The following is a 19,354-nucleotide window of genomic DNA, read 5'->3' on the forward strand; positions in this document are numbered from 1 at the left end:
TTGTCTTAACACAGTAGAAAGAATTTTTGATTTTCATGAACCACCAGAACAAAAGAAGGTCAAACTTGTGGCACTCAAACTCAGGCGGAATGTATCTTTTTGGTGGAAAAATCTAAAGAAACAAAGAGAACGTGAGGGGAAGAGTAAGATCGTTACATGGGAGAAAATGAAAAGGGAGCTAAAGAGAAAATATTTACCTCATAATTATAGGCAAGAGATCTTTCTCAAAATACATGATTTCAAGCAAAAAGATCTTAGTGTGGAGGAGTATACTGCAGAATTTGATAATTTGATGTTAAAAGGAGAACTGGTGGAACCGGAAGAGCAAACAATTGCAAGATACTTGGGAGGTCTGAAGTATGAGATTGCTAAAGTTGTTCAGCTACAGCCATATTGGTCTTTAAATGATGTGAGCAAGCTGGCATTAAAAGTTGAAAAGTAACAGAAGTTTGAAAAGAGTTTTCGGTATAGCTCAAAAGAAGGCTACACAAAAGGAGGAAGTTCCAAGCCTACTGTCCAAAGCAAGGTGATATCGAAGGTGCAAGAAAAGGGTGAAGAATCTACTGGCAGCAAAAAAACACCTAATTCTTCTACCCCAACTGGCCAAAAATGCTTCAAATGTCATGGTTTTGGGTATATTGCTTCGGATTGTCTAAATAGGAGGATTGTAACTTTGGTTGAAGATCATACTGATGGAGGAGAAGATGAAGTTGACGACGAACCAAAATACGATGATGATGAAGAAGAGATTACTTATGCTGATCATGATTTGTCTATTGTATTACAACGTAGTTTACAAGTGTCATATGTGGCCGACGATGAAAGTTGGGTGAGAAAAAATTTGTTTCACACTAAATGCACTTCTCTTGGCAAAGTGTGCTTGATGATCATCGACAGCGCTAGCTTTGAGAATGTGGTATCTTTGGAGATGGTGCAGAAGCTAAAGTTGGATACCATCCCTCATCCACATCCATACCAGTTATGTTGGCTGCAAAAAGGAAATGACATCAATGTAACTAAAAGATGTTTAGTTTCATTTCCTATTGGCAAGTATTATAAAGATGAAGTATGGTGTGATGTTGCTCCTATGGATGCTTGTCATTTGCTATTGGGAAGACCTTGACATTATGATAGAAGGGTGTTGTATGATGGCTACAAACATACTAATTCTTTTAAGGTGAATGAAAAGAAGATTATTTTAGCTCCATTACAACCATCCCAAATCAGTGCACCAAAAAAGAAAGTTAGTGCTTTTTATGTCCTATGGTGAATGCAAAGATGAATTAGACAAGGGTGGTCATGTTATGGCTCTACTAGTAGTAGAAGAAAATGAACAACACAAGGAGACACCAGAAATCATGAAAAAAATCTTGGAAGAGTTTAAAGATGTTATACCAAAAGAGATTCCACATGGCCTTCCACCCTTGAGAGATATCCAACATCACATTGATCTTATTCCGAGGGCTGTTCTACCTAATAAGGCAGCATACAGAATGAGTCCCAAGGAGCATGAAGAACTTCAAAGGCAAGTTGATGAATTGGTGAAAAAAGGGTTAATCCGAGAGAGCATGAGTCCTTGTGCGGTTCCAGCCTTGTTAGTGCCTAAGAATGATGGTTCTTGGAGAATGTGCGTGGACAGTCGCACCATCAACAAAATCACAGTGGACTATTGCTTTCCTATTCCAAAGTTAGATGATTTAATTGATCAATTGTGTGGTGCTTATATTTTCTCAAAAATTGATTTGAGGAGTGGCTATCACCAAATAAGAATGAGGCCCGGAGATGAGTGGAAAACAGCATTTAAAACTAGAGAAGGCTTATATGAATGGTTGGTTATGCCATTTGGGCTATCTAATGCTCCTAGCACCTTCATGAGATTTATGAATCACATACTTAAGCCATGCATTGGAATATTTGTTGTAGTTTATTTTGACGATATATTGGTGTACAGCAAGAGCGAAGAGGAGCATATGAATCATCTAAAAGAGATCTTTCTTATTTTAAGGCATCAAAAACTTTATGCTAATCTAAAGAAGTGTAATTTCTTTACTTCTGGTGTGGTGTTTCTGGGGTATGTTGTTTCAAAAGATGGAATCATGATGGATCAAAGTAAAGTAGAGGCTATTCTCAGTTGGCCAACACCTGCTTCGTTGCATGATGTGAGGAGTTTCCATGGCTTAACTTCGTTTTACAAAAGATTTATCAAGGGTTTCAGCTCTATTGTCGCTCCAATCACCGAATGTCTGAAATGTGATAAATTCAAATGGACTAGTGAGGCTAACGATGCTTTTGAGCTTTTGAAAAGAAAGGTTACTGAAGCTCCTATCTTAGTCTACCAAATTTTGATAATGTGTTTAAAGTTGAATGTGATACATCTAATGTGGGAATTTGTGCTGTTTTGAGTCAAGACGGAAGGCCCATTGCATTTTTTAGTGAAAAGCTGAATGATACGAGAAATAAATACTCTACTTATGATAAAGAGTTTTATGCGATTTATCGAGCTTTGTCTCGTTGGAGTCAATATCTTCTTGCCAAGCCATTTGTTCTATATTCTGATCATGAGGCATTAAAGTTCATTAATCACCAGCACAAGCTAAACAAGAGGCATGCAGTTTTTACAATCTTACAACTTTACAATCAAGCACAAATCTGGTGTTCAAAATGTAGTTGCTGACGCATTGAGCAGAAAGCATTCTTTATTATCAGCAATGGAAGTCAAAGTGGTTGGATTTGAAACATTCAAATATCCATATGAGAATGATGTGGATTTGGCTCGATATGGTAGAATTGTAAATCAGGTTCCTTTCAACAATTTTTTATCTTTGATGATTTGGCTCCATCTTGTTCTTTGAGACAAGTAATTCTAGCTGAAGCTCATGGTGGTGTTTTGGGAGGACATTTTGTTGAATCTCGGATTTTGATGATGAAGTCAATTGTCATTTGTTGTCTAATCTATGTGTTGAGATAAGTGTGCAGGATTAACTACGATGAAAGTTAGACAAGCAGCAGGAGTTGCGCCGGAGTCAAGTTCATGATCACGTTGGGAGTTCGAGAGTTCGACGGAAGTTCGGACGGTCGTCGGAGGTTCTGCGAGAACAGATCCGAGAAGTCCAGAAGCTTGCCAAGCGAAGCTCGTCGGAACTCGCCAAGTGGATCGTCGCAAAGTCCAGGAGTTTGCCGGAAGTCCGCAGGAGCATCACCGAGGGTTCATCGGATGATCGACGGAAGTTCGCCGGAAACTCGCCGGAAGAAGCGATTGACGCACCGAAGCAAAGCTGCAGAAATTGTCTTAGATCTAATCGTAGTTAGCACGTTGATTAAGTTGGAAAATGGGAGGTGATCCCATTAGCTTAATCTTGGGGCAATTGGGCCCCTGAAAGACTGAAATTGGGCCGAATAGAGCTAACCATTCGGACCTTGATTGCACCAGGAGGTGCAACCGCCTAGGCCAAGAGGTGGCACCGCCTGGGCTAAGCCTCCCAGCGAGACTGGGCGGTGCAACCTCCCCAGCCAGGAGGTGGCACCGCCTGAGCTCAGTCTTCGAGCTAGACTGGGCGGTGCAACCTCCCTGACAGAGAGGTGGCACCGCTTGAGCTCAGTCTTCGAGCAAGACTGAGCGGTGCAACCTCCCCGACAGAGAGGTGGCACCGCTTGAGCTCGGTCTTCGAGCTCTGGCAGAAAGGTGCAACCACCTCAGTCAAGAGGTGGCACCGCCTGGGCTCAGTCTTCGAGCTCTGCCAAGCGGTGCAACCTCTCCAGTCAGGAGGTGCAACCGCCTGATCCCGAAATTCCGGGATTTGATCGTTTTGAGCTCCAAATTTGAATTGGGTTGGGGCCTATAAATACCCCACCCATTCAGCACTGAAAAGATATAGACCTACACCGAATTCTTGATCTTTTCTGTGATTCTAAGAGCTCAAATTTGTGTAAAGTCCTAAAGTTCTCCTCTTTCTGTTCTTCAAGTCTTGAGTTGTAAAGAGAGGAGAGAAAGGTCCTGTAAGGGTTGTCTCCCGAGCCCATCAAAAGGAGTGAATCCGTAAAAGGGCAGTTGGCCTTCGCCTATTGAAGGAAGGCCTCTAGTTGATGTCGGTGACCTCGTCGGTGGAGGAAGCCAAAAGTGGAGTAGGTCAAGACTGACCGAACCACTCTAAATCTCTGGTTTGCGTTTATTTTGAGCACTTATCATTACTGCAAACCTCCTACATAGCTACTGCTCTCTGTGCCTTTACGAACAAGTTTCTAAGTGCTGATCTTTCCGAATCTGCATTCAAACGTAAATCGGTGTTTTCATACGTTACAGTTTACGTTTACGTTTTGATTCTGCAAAACTGTCTTCTGTGCTTTTACGAACGAAGTTTCTAAGTTCAGATCCCTTTAAAACTACGTTTAGACGTAAAACTGTGTTTTTGACGTAAACTGCGCAAACTGTGTTTAAACGTAAAACTGTGTTTTAGACGTAAACTACTTTTAAACGTAAAACTACGTTTAGACGTAAAACTGCGTTTAGACGCAAACTGCGTTTAGACGTAAAACTACGTTTAGACGTAAAACTACGTTTAGACGCAAACTGCGTTTAGACGTAAAACTACGTTTAGACGTAAAACTATGTTTAGACGTAAAACTGCGTTTAGACGCAAACTGCACTGCGCTTAGATGCAATCTGATCTTAGACGCAAACTGCGCTTAGACGCAATCTGCATTTAGACGCAAACTGCATTCAGACGCAAACTGCGCTTAGACGCAAACTGTGTTTAGACATAAACTGCACTTAATCATAAGTATTCTTAGAATCGGCTTTTGCATCAATATAGTTTTTATCAGACGAACACAGCTTTCGTTTTTAATCGCTGAAAGATTTTCGCTGCACTAATTCACCCCCTCCCTCTTAGTGCTCTCGATCCTAACACATTTCGGTAGGGACAAGACTCTAGCTCTTGTTCAATCAAATTTCTACTGGCCTAAAATGTTCAGAGATGTGGATAGACATGTGAAGCAATGCCGATTGTGTCATTTGGCAAAAACAAGAAGTCAAAATTCTGGTTTGTACACTCCATTGCCAGTGCCAAATGCTCCATGGGAGGATGTGAGTCTTGATTTCGTTTTGGGACTACCAAGAACTCAAAGGAAGAAGGATTCTATCATGGTTGTTGTTGACAGATTTTCAAAAATGTCTCACTTTGTTCCATGCAATAAATCAAATGATGCATCTCATATTGTTGATTTATATTTTGAGATTGTTAAATTGCATGGTATTCCAAGAACTATGGTGTCTGATCGAGATTCAAAATTTGTTAGTCATTTTTGGAGAACTCTTTGGAGGAAGCTGGGTACTTCTTTGAATTTCAGCAGCTCGTATCATCCACAAACCGATGGACAAACTAAGGTAACAAACCGAAGCTTGGGAAATTTGCTTAGAAGCTATGTTGGCAAGAATATTAAGCAATGGGATGTCATTCTTCCACAAATTGAGTTTGCCTACAATCGTTCTATGCATCATAATATTGGTGAGAGTCCTTTTGAGGTAATTTTTTGTGCTAATCCTGCTGGTCCTTTGGACTTAATCCCACATTCTACAACAAAACAATTTAATGGAGATGCTGATGAAAGAGCTAAGCAGATAAAGAAGCTACATGAGGGTGTGAAAGCAACCATTGAGAAACAAAATGAGAGGTACATGCAAGCTGCTAACAAACACAAAAAAACTTATGGAGTTTAATGCAGGTGATTTAGTTTGGATTCATCTAAGGAAGGAGAGGTTTCCGCCGGAAAAATTTGTAAAACTGAAACCTAAGGCTGATGGTCCATTTAAGGTGCTTAAGAGAATTGACAAAAATGCTTATGAGATTGAGCTACCTAAAGATTACGGAATATCCCCAACATTTAATGTGACTGATTTAAGTCCTTTTTATAATCATGATGACGAAACAAACAAGAACTTGAGGACAAGTCTTTTTCAACCAGGGGAGATTGACACGGGAGTATCTAATTTGCTACAATCTGCTCATATGGACCACACTGATAATATGATATTTTTTTCAGCCAACAATATTGCTACATAATCTTCAACTCAGCCTACTCAGATAAGACAGCTCATCAGCATATTCCTTGCACAAAGGAATACATTAATGGAGTTGGTTGACAACTGTAAAGCTGTATCATGGTGCTTTTCTTCATGGCTAAGGAATACATTAATGGAGTTGGTTGACAGCTGTAAAGCACTTAATTTCAAAATTTCCTATGCATGAAGGGTTGTTTCATGCACTAGTATTTATTTTGAGGTTTAGGGCTTAGAAAAGACTTTAGAAAACTGATGATATTGGCAGAAGCTCTCTTAGAGTGCTCTTTTGAACTCTGTATCTCTTGGATATGTCCTTGAGTGGTGAGTCTTTTGCTTTCAGTTCTATATCCTTGTTTATTGTCATTAGGATTGTGATCTTTTTGTATCCCTTTTGATTTTAAACTTGGTGGTGAGCTATTTTTCGTTTTACCAAAGTTTCTTCAAGGGTTCGTTCATTGCCTTCTGTGATATTTTCTATCTGTACAACTATTCTATTGGTGTTCTTTCGAAATTCATTTTGCATTTTTACCCTCCCCGGTATCATTCACAGTCCTGCTGCTTGTTGATTTTGTAGGTTCAAAACCTCATAATAATGCATTCATATGCCATCAAGTCTGAACAAACGAAAGAATGCCTATGCTTTATTAATTTTCTGGCCAAGAAACAAAAGAATGCAATCAATCACATCCCCAATACAAAGTCTTTATGATTGATTGCACAACAATAGCCAGCATATAAAGAGGCGTGATGAAATATGGAAAGAAACAACAGTAACATATATCATCGTCATCCTTCTTGGTAGATAAAACATATAGCACTGCATACCATACAGGAAATCATTGAATAAGTGTGGTACCAAGTTCCAGCATAAGAGTGAAAAATAACAGCACTCCACGAACTCAATTAAAGAGAGATTCTCTTAATCAAGTGCTTCTATCTCTTGGATGACTTGGGCTTTGTCTCCTTCAAACTGTTCGTCTTCTGCAGAAAATTGATCCAAGAAAGAGTGAATCCATAAAATATGTCAAAAAGAGTACTGATCCTATGTTGGCACTCACACAAAGAAGCTAAGTAAACACGAGTCGACAACAAGGAATACAAGTTTTATCGATACAAACTTGATATTCTGAACAAAAAACATGACATAAGATATCACAAGCATGTGCTATGAAGTAATCAGACAACTAGGATATGTTAATCCAGCGTACCTTTGTCTAATTTGAGATCTTGGAGTAGACGAAGAAGTTTTCTTTTGTTTGTAGTCAAAATGCTTGTTATCTCAGGTGGCTTATTTTGATTAGCAACAAATAACTGAAATTTTTATACACCCAAAAAAGGAAAAATAGTCAAATCTAAGAAGATTAGGTGACGAAGAACAGAGAGCGATGGAAATAAGTAATACCTTAAATACATGAAATGCTTCTATCTGAATATTCTTACTTGATTCCTGACATAAGAGGACAATATGGATATTTAGAATACCAATACTTTTGGGTCAAGACCTCAGCAGCTAATGAACTTATAAGTGCTACACAAAACAAACTCACCAACCATAATACCATCTACTTGGTAATATCTTATCAACTATTATGGAATCACCAATTGTTCTACAATAATAACAATTATGAGTGTTTTAATACATATAGAAAAATCAAGGAATTTCTGTTTAGACAAAATAAGAGCTCCACAGTGTAGCTCAAATGAGTTATCACTAATAGAGACCAATGCCAGCAGATATATTCATCAAGTAATGGAGATTTCACCGCGAACAAGTGACATCTGAAAATTTAAGACACTATGATGATGCTTCTTCAAGTTACTGGGTAACAATGATAAATATGAGAATTTGCAGAGGGAATTGTCCAAGTAAAAATCACCGGAAATGATATAAAGGGAGTCATATCAATCTTGTTGAGAAAGGTTCAAGTTAAACATACCCTGAGGAGATTCATTAGAATCATAAGATTGTCTTTTGAGCTAACATAGCGCACCATAACTGCAGAATTTGACCGGTCCAGTAATATGTCACCTAAAAGCTGAGGAAAAGAGGATGTTGGCAACCGTTTCAACAGATAGATAGCTGAAGATACTTCAAGCAATAACTGAATCTAATCAGCAAAAGATCGGGGCATTTCACAGGCTTTCAAGATATCAAATAGAACCACTGAACATGAATGTGTAGAAGATCTCTAAGAAAAAATAAGTTGAAGGCCAAATATCAGAATGTTCCAAAAGAGTTATGTTACTCTAGAAAGAAACATGATCTGGTAACGGACTGTAATTACCTTGATAGCTTGCCTTCTTGTGATGTAATTGGGAGATGATAACAGCCTTGAGTTAAATTCTGCGAAAAACTGGAACGATAAATAGTTAAAAAAATTGCTATCAACACATCCCACATATTGCACTGGAACCTTACAGGACTAGCCATGGGGAAAATAATTTTTTCTTTCACAGTTCTAATATTGAAAGAATCTAATCAAAGAGATAAAAAATGAAGTAAATCAACCAATGGAGTTATGTGTTGGTGAAGCATTCATCTCTCATGCCCTTATACTAAAATGCAAGGATTCAAATATCGTAGTGTACCGAAGTTTCGACATTCGCTTGATACGGTACGATATTGTATACCAAGCGATATACCGTTCGGTATATATATATATATATATATATATATAATTCGGCGACGTCGTAGAAAAACGAGGCGACATCACCTATATATAAGATTTTTTTTACTTTTATATATATATATATATATATATATATATATATATATATAAGTGAAAAAAATCTTACATATATATATATATATATATATTTATTTATTTATTTATATTTATTTATTTATTTATATATATAAATAAAAAAATTTCAGCAACATTGCCGAGGCGACGCGACGTTGCCTTTTTCGGCAACGTTGCCGAGGCGATGCGGCGTCGCCTTTTTCGGCAACGTTGCCGAGGCAACGCAACGTCGCCTTTTCCCACCTAGGGAGAAAGAGACGACGTCGCATATTTATATAATATATATATTATAATATATATTATAATATATATTATATATATAATACCGCTCGGTAGTGGGCGGTCCATGTACTGGTCTGTTGATGGACCGGTACGTACCGCCCGATACGGGCAGTATTATTCGAAATTATAATCCTTACTCAAATGTACAATATTCCTACCAACATGTTTTTTTCCAATTTAACATCTGCCATTAGGATTTAATAAGAGGCTTTTATTTAAAAGCTATTTTCCTCTATTTAGAAAAGTTGAACATGTTTCCACTATCCAATGAGTCTCCACTAGTAAGGTTGCATTTTTTGTAACTCCATGTTTCCTTGCACGTCTTGAATAAACTAGTTATAGGCAAGTGTAGGTGAGGAGCTAAGAAATGAGAAATGACTACTCTGGCTCTAACTACAAGATAGAAGTGAAAGAACCAAAGTGAACTTTTGGAAATATTGATTTTCATAAAGAAAAAAGGAAAAAAGAGATGGTCTTTAAGGCCTTCGGGATGAAATTTCCGAGTAACAAATGCAAATGAAATCAAGTTCTGGGCAATATTGTCAACATGCTTGGTCAAGTACATAATACCACTAAATAAAAATTTTCGAACTTCATTAAAAGAAAATATATCAGCATCCAGATCTAAGCTATTTTAACAATGCAGGAAATCCAGAACAGATGGTATTTGGTGCCAACAACATAGCAAAATTACATCAAAACAACGGTAGTTGATCAATACATCAAGGCCAGAATATCATTTCATGCACATAGATTTATGAGCATTTTGCAAAATTACTAGTGAAGATTCAAAACCAAAATAAATATGAAACCTAATACAGTTCAGAAGATACAATGACACATATTTTCACATTACTGGGATACAAGTTGAGTTAAATTGTATATTGTTGATTTCCACTGCCCATTGTTCAGTGACTTATATAACCCATTCAAAAGATGTTTAAATTACAAGTTGGTTACAAGCATCAAGTAATTCTATCAACAGAAGAAATTCTAACCATAAATTCAGAATAGATCGAGAATAAGTGAATTATTTAAAAACTTCAATAGTTTGACCACTACGAGAATAACATTAAAACTAAAACTCACTAGATTAAAACTCCAATCATTTCAGGATATAATTTGGATCTAGCTACCTGATGCTTTCACACCTTACCCATAATAAGAAAAATGAGGAAAAAAGCCTCCAGACCCAGAAGAAAGAGATCAATTACCCATTCATAATTTTTAGAAAGATATTCCGCAACAGTTGATTTATGCCTTGTCATGAGCTCCTGTATTGCAACAACATAAGCATTACCAGTTTGCAGATTAAATTTAAAGCAAATAGGCAGATAACCAGCATCACAAATAATATCTTGCATTTAACAACTCAAGAAATGAAATGAGATATTTCCTAAGTACAATAGGTAAATCGGTTTTCAGTATATCCATGAAAATATGGAAAAGAAAATTCAGATGAGATCTCCACTATACTGTTGTCGGAATTAAATATGTCCTATATTTCTAATCTAGTTTAGTCGAACACTCCTCAAATTCTATTACTAATGAGATCTCCAATATTTGTTTAGGAGTAGAATGAAAGCACAAAAACGGACAAGTGAAGAGGTCCAAACTCTAGTAATGAAAAATTAAAAAACTCACTAGAAGAAACTAATTAAAGAAAAAAAATTTATTATGGCAAGATATCTAACTAAAGGTTAAGCCATGGCAATGACCTTTGATGAATCCAGTGATTGATGTACCACCCGAAATGGTATGAAATGGGCAACATGTACCTATCCACCCAATGACTGGTATGTGTACCGCTTCGTTTTGAGCAGAACGTATAAAACAGGGGGGTGTACTGAGATGTATGCCCCCTATATCAAACGATATGGTCAAAACCTGACCGTTACCAACTCGAATCAATCGGTAACAGTTGGATTTCGATTGGTACCAATTCATCTTGGGTCAAATCAGCTTCCAACAGTCAAATCAGCCTCCTCTCCCTGCTTTCACTCACTCTCAGACTCACTCTAACTTGATTAGACTCGCTAATTAGTGACACGGGAGTATCTAATTTGTTACAATCTGCTCATATGGACCTTGCTGATGCTATGGTATTTTTTTCAGCCAACAATGTTACCTCATAGTCTTCAACTCAGCACACTCAAATATGACAGCTCATCAACATATTCTCTGCATAAAGTTAAAGCTGTTTCAATGTGCTTTTCTTCATTACCAAGGAATGCATTAAAGGAGTTGGTTAGTAGTTGTAAAACACTTAATTTCGAAATTCCCTATGCATGAAGGGTTGTTTCATGCACTAGTATTTATTTTGGTGTTTAGGACTTAGAAAGAACTTTAGAAAACTGATGATATTTTGACAGAAGTGTTAGGATCGGAGCGGCACTAAGAGGGGGGGGGGTGAATTAGTGCAGCGGATTAAAACTTCGATTTTAATAAAATCTTTCGTACGTTAAGAACGAAGCTTGAGAAATTTAACTTGAAGGCGTATTGCAGCAAGAGTAATAAGGAACTAAAGCAGTAAGAAGATTTGCAGTAATGTAAATGACAATATTAAAAAGCAAACCAGAGATTACGCCGATTTTTAGAGTGGTTCGGTCAAATGACCTACTCCACTTGCGAGGCCCCTCTTCGATGAGGCTCCCACCTTCCACTAGCAAGTCTCTTGAAAATGGAAGGGTAAACACCCCTCTTACAACCTTTTACAAGCAGCTCAACCTCTTACAAATTTTCAATAAGAAAGAAGGAGGAGAACTCTCTAGCAAATTGAAAACAAGGCTTGCTAAGACTTTCTAAGACTTTTCTCTCAATCAAAATGCTTCTCAAAAGTTGTAACCTCAGCTGAGATTTGAGGGGTATTTATAGGCCTCAAGAGGATTCAAATTTTGGGCTCCAAAATTTGAATTCTCTTAGGGTTCCCGGTGCTGGCGGTTCCACCGCCCAGCCAGGCGGTGCCACCGCCCAGCGTTCGGGTGCTGGGCGGTGCCACCGCCCAGCCAAGGAGGTGTCACCGCCCAGCCAGGCGGTTCCACCGCCTGACTTTCCGATTCATTGGTTTGGCTTATTTTTCGCCCAAACCAAATCTGATTTTGGCCCCAGTTGGCCCCTAACCAGGATATAGGATTATCTCTTAATCCTAATCCTAATTACAGGTGAACTACATAAAAAAACATCCTAAGCAAGTTTTTTTAACCGCGAACGTCGAGTCTTGTTCCGGCGAGCTTTTCCGACGAACTCTTCCGACGGACTCCCTGCAAGCTCCCAATCTTTATGATGACTTTAACGAGTAGCCGAGCCTTCTTGGTGATCTCCGCGAGCCTCCGACGATTTCTTCGGCGAACTTCCAACACGTTCCCGATTTCTTCTCGGACGGTTCCGGCAGCATCTCCGATGATTCTCCGGTCTCTTAAACGTCTATCAAACTCGACTCCGGTATCCTTGCTTTATGTTTTCTGATTATCGTAGTTAATCCTGCACACTTAACTCAATAATATGGATTAGATCAATTAACCCACCAATTGATTATATCATCAAAATCCGAGATTCAACAATCTCCCCCTTTTTGATGATGACAATCAATTGATGACGGAGTTAAACATAACTCCCCCTATCTATATGCCATATTATGAGAAGATAAAACACTTGAATTTCATCATTGAATTCAAGTATAAACCTATAAGCTCTAACCGTAGAACTTATCGTTATTCTCATTAAGCATAATGTAAATGCGAAACTTTGATGAAAATCTTTTTCAAGTCGAAAGATAAGAGACAAATTTTACTATGACAAGAGATAAAGATTTTCAACTTGAATTGCATGATTATACATTTTAGGCATGCATTCAATATGATCAATCAATCTTACAATATTTTCAAGGATTTTGCAAGGCATATAAGATAATCATCGATCGATCACTTTTCTCAAGGATTTTGCAATTCATATTTTGTCATGCTATTAAGAATGATATAAGTCATCACTTTTCTCCCCCTTTGTCATCAACAAAAAGGAAAATGAGACTTGAAGCACATATTTTGTCATACAACGATTTTATCATTGAAAATTAAGTATGCAAAAATATTTACGCAGAGTTCATTTTAGAGGAAAATTCAGCATGCATTCATATTATCTAATCTCTTCTTCCTATGAATAACAGAAATTGTAGATGTATAAGAGAGAGATTGGGATAAGAAAAAAATTCAAGTAGTAATTTCACGAAGTCAAGATCATAATTCGAATACAAACTCATTCAAATCGTCAAATTCATGAAAATCTCAACATTTACTTTTTAATCATCACATAAGGCATTTAAAGAATTTTTGAAACATAGGAGAATGATTAATTTAAGCATACAATGTTTCAATCAAATTCAAGTCATGAATGCCAATACTTTCATATTTGTAAGTATCAATTCATGAATGCCAAAAGATATTATTTGTGATTCCAATTTTGCAAGATCAAGATTATGATTTAGATAAAACTTATTTAAATCAAATCGCTAACTTGAAATTCATTATCAAGTCATCAAAGTCGATTTCGAGATTTCACAACATGTCATATGGAATGAGAGATGGAAAGAAGATGAAAAACTTTACGGAAAATCCAATCAAACAAGTTTATTGTTTAGGGACAATTTAACATACCTAATTCCCTTCTAATGAATTCAAATTGGTCTTCATTCAAGGCTTTTGTGAATATATCCGCTAATTGATGCTTTGTGTCAATGAATTCTAGAACAATATTATTGTTAAGGACATGATCGCGTATGAAATGATGCCTAACGTCGATGTGTTTAGTTCTAGAATGCTGAATTGGATTTTTAGTAAGACATATGGCACTAGTATTATCACATTTTATGGGAATATTTTTAAAGTGAATTCCATAGTCTTCTAATGTATTTTTCATCCAAATGACTTGTGCACAACATGCACTTGCAGCTATGTATTCGGCTTCTGCCGTAGATAGTGCAACTGAATTTTGTTTCTTGGAAGTCCAAGAAACAAGTGCATGTCCTAAAAATTGGCATGTTCCGGATGTACTTTTTCTATCTATTCTGCATCCGCCAAAATCGGCATCCGCATAGGCTATTAAATCAAAATTTTCAGATTTTGGATACCACAATCCTAAATTTGAAGTTCCTTTAAGATACCTAAATATTCTTTTAACACTCTTAAGATGAGATAATTTAGGATTAGATTGAAACCTAGCGCAAAGTCCTACACTAAACATAATATCCGGTCTAGTCGCAGTGAGGTAGAGTAGACTACCTATCATTCCCCTATACGTTTTTTGATCGAAACTTTCACCATTTTCATCCATATCTAACTTAGTCGCAGTACTCATAGGGGTGTTTATTGCTTTTGAATTATCCATGTTAAATCGTTTTAACAATTCTAATGTATATTTGGATTGGTTAAGAAATATACCATCACTAAGTTGTTTGATTTGTAATCCCAAAAAGAAAGTTAATTCACCCATTAAACTCATTTCAAATTCAAGACTCATACATTTGGCAAATGATTCACATAGTGATTCATCCGAAGAGCCAAACACAATATCGTCAACATAAATTTGCACAATAAGAAAATTATTTTCAAAATGTTTAATAAACAATGTAGTATCAACCTTGCCTTTGGTAAAATTATTTAAAATAAGAAAGGAACTAAGCCTTTCATACCAAGCTCTAGGAGCTTGTTTTAAGCCATAGAGAGCTTTAGTCAATTTGAATACATGATTAGGAAGAAGAGAATTTTCAAATCCGGGAGGTTGTTCGACAAATACTTCTTCGGAAATAAAACCATTCAAGAAAGCACTTTTAACATCCATTTGAAATAGTTTAAAATTATTACTACTAGCATAGGCAAGGAGCATCCTTATGGCTTCTAATCGAGCCACGGGAGCGAAGGTTTCTTCGTAATCGATACCTTCTTCTTGGTTGAAACCTTTGGCCACTAATCTAGCCTTGTTTTTAACCACAATACCATTTTCGTCTTGCTTGTTTCTAAAGACCCACTTAGTACCTATGACTAAGTGGTCACTTGGTCTAGGAACAAGCTTCCATACCTCATTCCTCTCAAATTGGTTCAATTCTTCTTGCATTGCAATGATCCAAAAATCATCTTTTAAGGCTTCGTCAATGCATTTAGGTTCAATTTGAGAAAGGAAGGCGGCGTTAGCACAAAAATTTTTGAAAGAAGAACGAGTTTGAACCCCTTTTGATGTATCTCCTATAATTTGCTCTTTTGGATGAGCATCTACATACTTCCATTCTTTTGGTAAAGAAATTTCGGAAGAAGATGCATTCAAATGGCTATTTTGAGGAGAGGGTTCATTTAAATTCAAATTATCAAAACCAAGATCATCATCAAAATCATTTTTCTTTAAATCGGAAATTTCATTAAAAACTACATGAATAGACTCTTCAATTACTAAAGTTCTTTTATTAAAAACCCGAAAAGCTTTAGAAACGGAAGAGTAACCAAGAAAGATGCCTTCATCGGATTTAGCATCAAATTTTCCTAAAGCATCCCTTTCATTTAAAATAAAGCATTTACAACCAAAAACTTTAAAATAGGAGATGTTTGGTTTTTTGTTATTCCATAATTCATAGGGAGTTTTGGATAAGGATGGTCTTATTAGGACTCTATTCATGATGTAGCAAGCCGTATTTACAGCTTCGGCCCAAAAGTACTTAGGTAAACTTTGTTCATTCAACATAGTTCTTGCCATTTCTTGTAGGTTTCTATTTTTCCTTTCAACTACTCCATTTTGTTGAGGATTTCTTGGAGTTGAGAAGTTGTGATTGTACCCATTACTTTCGCAAAAATTTTGAAATTCATGGTTTTGGAATTCACCACCGTGATCACTCCGAATTGATGAAATCATGAAGCCTTTTTCGTTTTGAGTGAGTTTACAAAATTTAGAGAAACACTTGAAGCAATCACTTTTGTGAGCTAAGAAATAGGTCCAAGTATATCTAGAGTAGTCATCCACAATCACAAAAGCATATTTGCTTCCACCTAGACTTGTTGTATCAATTGGTCCAAATAAGTCCAAATGGATCAATTGTAATGGTCTAGTAGTGCTAATTTGATTTTTTGGTTTGAAGCTTGTTTTTATTTGTTTGCCTAGTTGACATGCATCGCATACTTTGTCCTTAATAAACTTTAAATTTGGAATTCCTCGTACTAATTCTTGAGATGAGATCTTAGATATTGTTTTCATGCTTGCATGGCCTAATCTCCTATGCCAAAGCCAAGCATCATCATTTACGACGGAGAAGCACATTTCATTACTTAGTTCATCAAGATTGATGGTATAGACATTATTTTGTTTTAAAGCAATCATAGTCATGTTATGATTTGGTTTTTCAATAATGCACATATTTGATTCAAATCTAACGATGTAACCTTTATCGCATAGTTGACTAATACTCAAGAGATTATGTTTCAATCCATCAACTAGTAAGACATCATCAATGGAAAAATTAAATTTGTTACCAATAGTTCCCTTGCCAATGATTTTGCCCTTGTTGTTGTCTCCGAAGGTAACGTACCCTTCTTCTTTGCTAGTGAGCATAGAGAAATGAGATGGATCTCCAGTCATATGTCTTGAGCATCCACTATCGAGATACCATCTCTTGCTCCTAGCTTGTAGGTTTGTCTACAAAAGAGGATGATTTTTAGGTACCCATTTGATTTTGGGTGCCTCAAAAATTGACCCACTAACTTTGTTATTTATGATTGAATTCTTTATAGTTCCTTTAGGAACCCATATTAATTTTTGTGAACTAATTTTCCTAAATGGGCATTTGTAGGCAATATGTCCGGATTTGCAACAAAAGTTGCATTTCATATAAGAGGAAACATGTAATGTAGGTCCTTTTATGAAAGTGGTAGGATTTTGATGTAATCCTTTTACAAATCCAATTCCATTTCTATTTGCGATGTGACCCTTGTGAGCAAGGATCATATCTAATCCTTTGCTACCGACCTTAAACTTGTTTAAGGTTTCCTTAAGAAGCAAGTTTTCATTTTTTATTGCTTCTAAGTGCTCACACTTAGAGCATGGAGGAGTTTGAAGACTATCAAACTTATCTTGTAGCAAAGCATGCTCTTTCTTTAAGATACTTAACTTCTTGCTAACAATTCTACATTCATCAAATAATTCATGAAAAGCGATAGACAGTTCTTCAAAAGATAAATCTTCATTAAATAAATCGCATACCTCTTCTCCTAACGCCATTAGCGCGTAATGAGCAACTTGCTCGGTGTTGGACTCCTCTTCTTCGGATGCGCTTGAATCATCCCACGTTGCCTTGAATGCCTTCTTCTTTGATGTCCTCTTTTTGGCTTGAGGACAATCGTTCTTGAAGTGTCCCGGTTTTTTGCATTCATAGCAAATCACTTGGTCCTTCTTTTGTTCAAATTTATTTTTTGTATTATTTTTAAATCTGTTCTTTCTTAAATATTTTTTAAACTTTTGAGTCAAAAGTGCAATGTCATTGTCACTGTCCTCATCACTTGATGTTCCTTTCAAGTGGTCTTCTTGTGATTTGAGTGCCATATCCTTCCTGTTCTTTGGAAGGGGGTTCTCGAGCTCGTCATGAGCTTGACATGTCATTTCATAGGTCATTAGAGACCCAATGAGTTCTTCAAGAGGGAATGCTTTGAGGTCTTTGGCCTCTTGAATGGCCGTAACTTTTGGATCCCAACTTTTAGGGAGGGATCTTAAGATTTTAGTTACTAGTTCAAAGTTAGTAAAATCTTTACCAAGAGCTTTGAGTCCATTGATGACATCCGTAAACCGGGTGTACATGTCTCCGATGGACTCACTTGGTTTCATTCGGAAAAGTTCGTAAGAGTGCACAAGGATGTTGATTTTGGACTCTTTCACTCGGCTAGTGCCTTCATGAGTGACCTCAAGAGTTCTCCAAATATCAAAAGCCGAATCACACATTGAAACACGATTAAATTCGTTTTTGTCTAGTGCACAAAACAAGGCATTCATAGCCTTTGCATTTAAAGCAAAAACCTTCTTCTCCGATTCATTCCATTCGCTCATCGGAAGAGAAGATTTTTGAAATCCATTCTCGACAATAGACCAAAGCTCAAAGTCCATAGAAATGAGGAAGATTCTCATGCGAGTCTTCCAATATGTGTAATCCGACCCATTAAACAAAGGTGGTCGTGCAATAGAATGGCCCTCTTGCATGCCGGAGTAAGCCATCTCTCTTGGGTATTAAACCAAATATGAGAGATAACCTTGCTCTGATACCACTTGTTAGGATCGGAGCGGCACTAAGAGGGGGGGGGGTGAATTAGTGCAGCGGATTAAAACTTCGATTTTAATAAAATCTTTCGTACGTTAAGAACGAAGCTTGAGAAATTTAACTTGAAGGCGTATTGCAGCAAGAGTAATAAGGAACTAAAGCAGTAAGAAGATTTGCAGTAATGTAAATGACAATATTAAAAAGCAAACCAGAGATTACGCCGATTTTTAGAGTGGTTCGGTCAAATGACCTACTCCACTTGCGAGGCCCCTCTTCGATGAGGCTCCCACCTTCCACTAGCAAGTCTCTTGAAAATGGAAGGGTAAACACCCCTCTTACAACCTTTTACAAGCAGCTCAACCTCTTACAAATTTTCAATAAGAAAGAAGGAGGAGAACTCTCTAGCAAATTGAAAACAAGGCTTGCTAAGACTTTCTAAGACTTTTCTCTCAATCAAAATGCTTCTCAAAAGTTGTAACCTCAGCTGAGATTTGAGGGGTATTTATAGGCCTCAAGAGGATTCAAATTTTGGGCTCCAAAATTTGAATTCTCTTAGGGTTCCCGGTGCTGGCGGTTCCACCGCCCAGCCAGGCGGTGCCACCGCCCAGCGTTCGGGTGCTGGGCGGTGCCACCGCCCAGCCAAGGAGGTGTCACCGCCCAGCACTCGGGTGCTGGGCGGTGCCACCGCCCAGCTAGGCGGTTCCACCGCCTGACTTTCCGATTCATTGGTTTGGCTTATTTTTCGCCCAAACCAAATCTGATTTTGGCCCCAGTTGGCCCCTAACCAGGATATAGGATTATCTCTTAATCCTAATCCTAATTACAGGTGAACTACATAAAAAAACATCCTAAGCAAGTTTTTTTAACCGCGAACGTCGAGTCTTGTTCCGGCGAGCTTTTCCGACGAACTCTTCCGACGGACTCCCTGCAAGCTCCCAATCTTTATGATGACTTTAACGAGTAGCCGAGCCTTCTTGGTGATCTCCGCGAGCC

The 19,354-nt window shown here is 37.4% G+C and overlaps 1 protein-coding gene across 4 annotated transcripts in view; it reads right to left on the reverse strand.

The window, feature by feature from the left end:
* Positions 1 to 6,673: 6,673 nt before the first annotated feature.
* The window catches only part of LOC135597226 (putative MO25-like protein At5g47540), a 34,530-nt gene continuing 21,849 nt past the window's right edge, over positions 6,674 to 19,354 (reverse strand). For 2 of the 4 annotated variants that reach the window (XM_065089894.1, XM_065089897.1), the window contains 6 exons: positions 10,241 to 10,358; positions 8,344 to 8,402; positions 7,996 to 8,094; positions 7,461 to 7,505; positions 7,267 to 7,369; positions 6,674 to 7,039 (listed from right to left, as the gene is read on the reverse strand). In XM_065089894.1, coding sequence (XP_064945966.1) covers positions 6,978 to 7,039; positions 7,267 to 7,369; positions 7,461 to 7,505; positions 7,996 to 8,094; positions 8,344 to 8,402; positions 10,241 to 10,358 — 486 coding nt within the window. In that variant the 3' untranslated portion in view covers positions 6,674 to 6,977. Of the gene's footprint in view, positions 7,040 to 7,266; positions 7,370 to 7,460; positions 7,506 to 7,995; positions 8,095 to 8,343; positions 8,413 to 10,240; positions 10,359 to 19,354 lie in introns of all 4 variants that reach the window. The other 2 variants (XM_065089895.1, XM_065089896.1) reach the window with 2 other exon arrangements.

The sequence above is a fragment of the Musa acuminata genome, chromosome BXJ1-11 (genome assembly GCF_036884655.1).
Source record: "Musa acuminata AAA Group cultivar baxijiao chromosome BXJ1-11, Cavendish_Baxijiao_AAA, whole genome shotgun sequence".
NCBI lineage: Eukaryota > Viridiplantae > Streptophyta > Magnoliopsida > Zingiberales > Musaceae > Musa > Musa acuminata.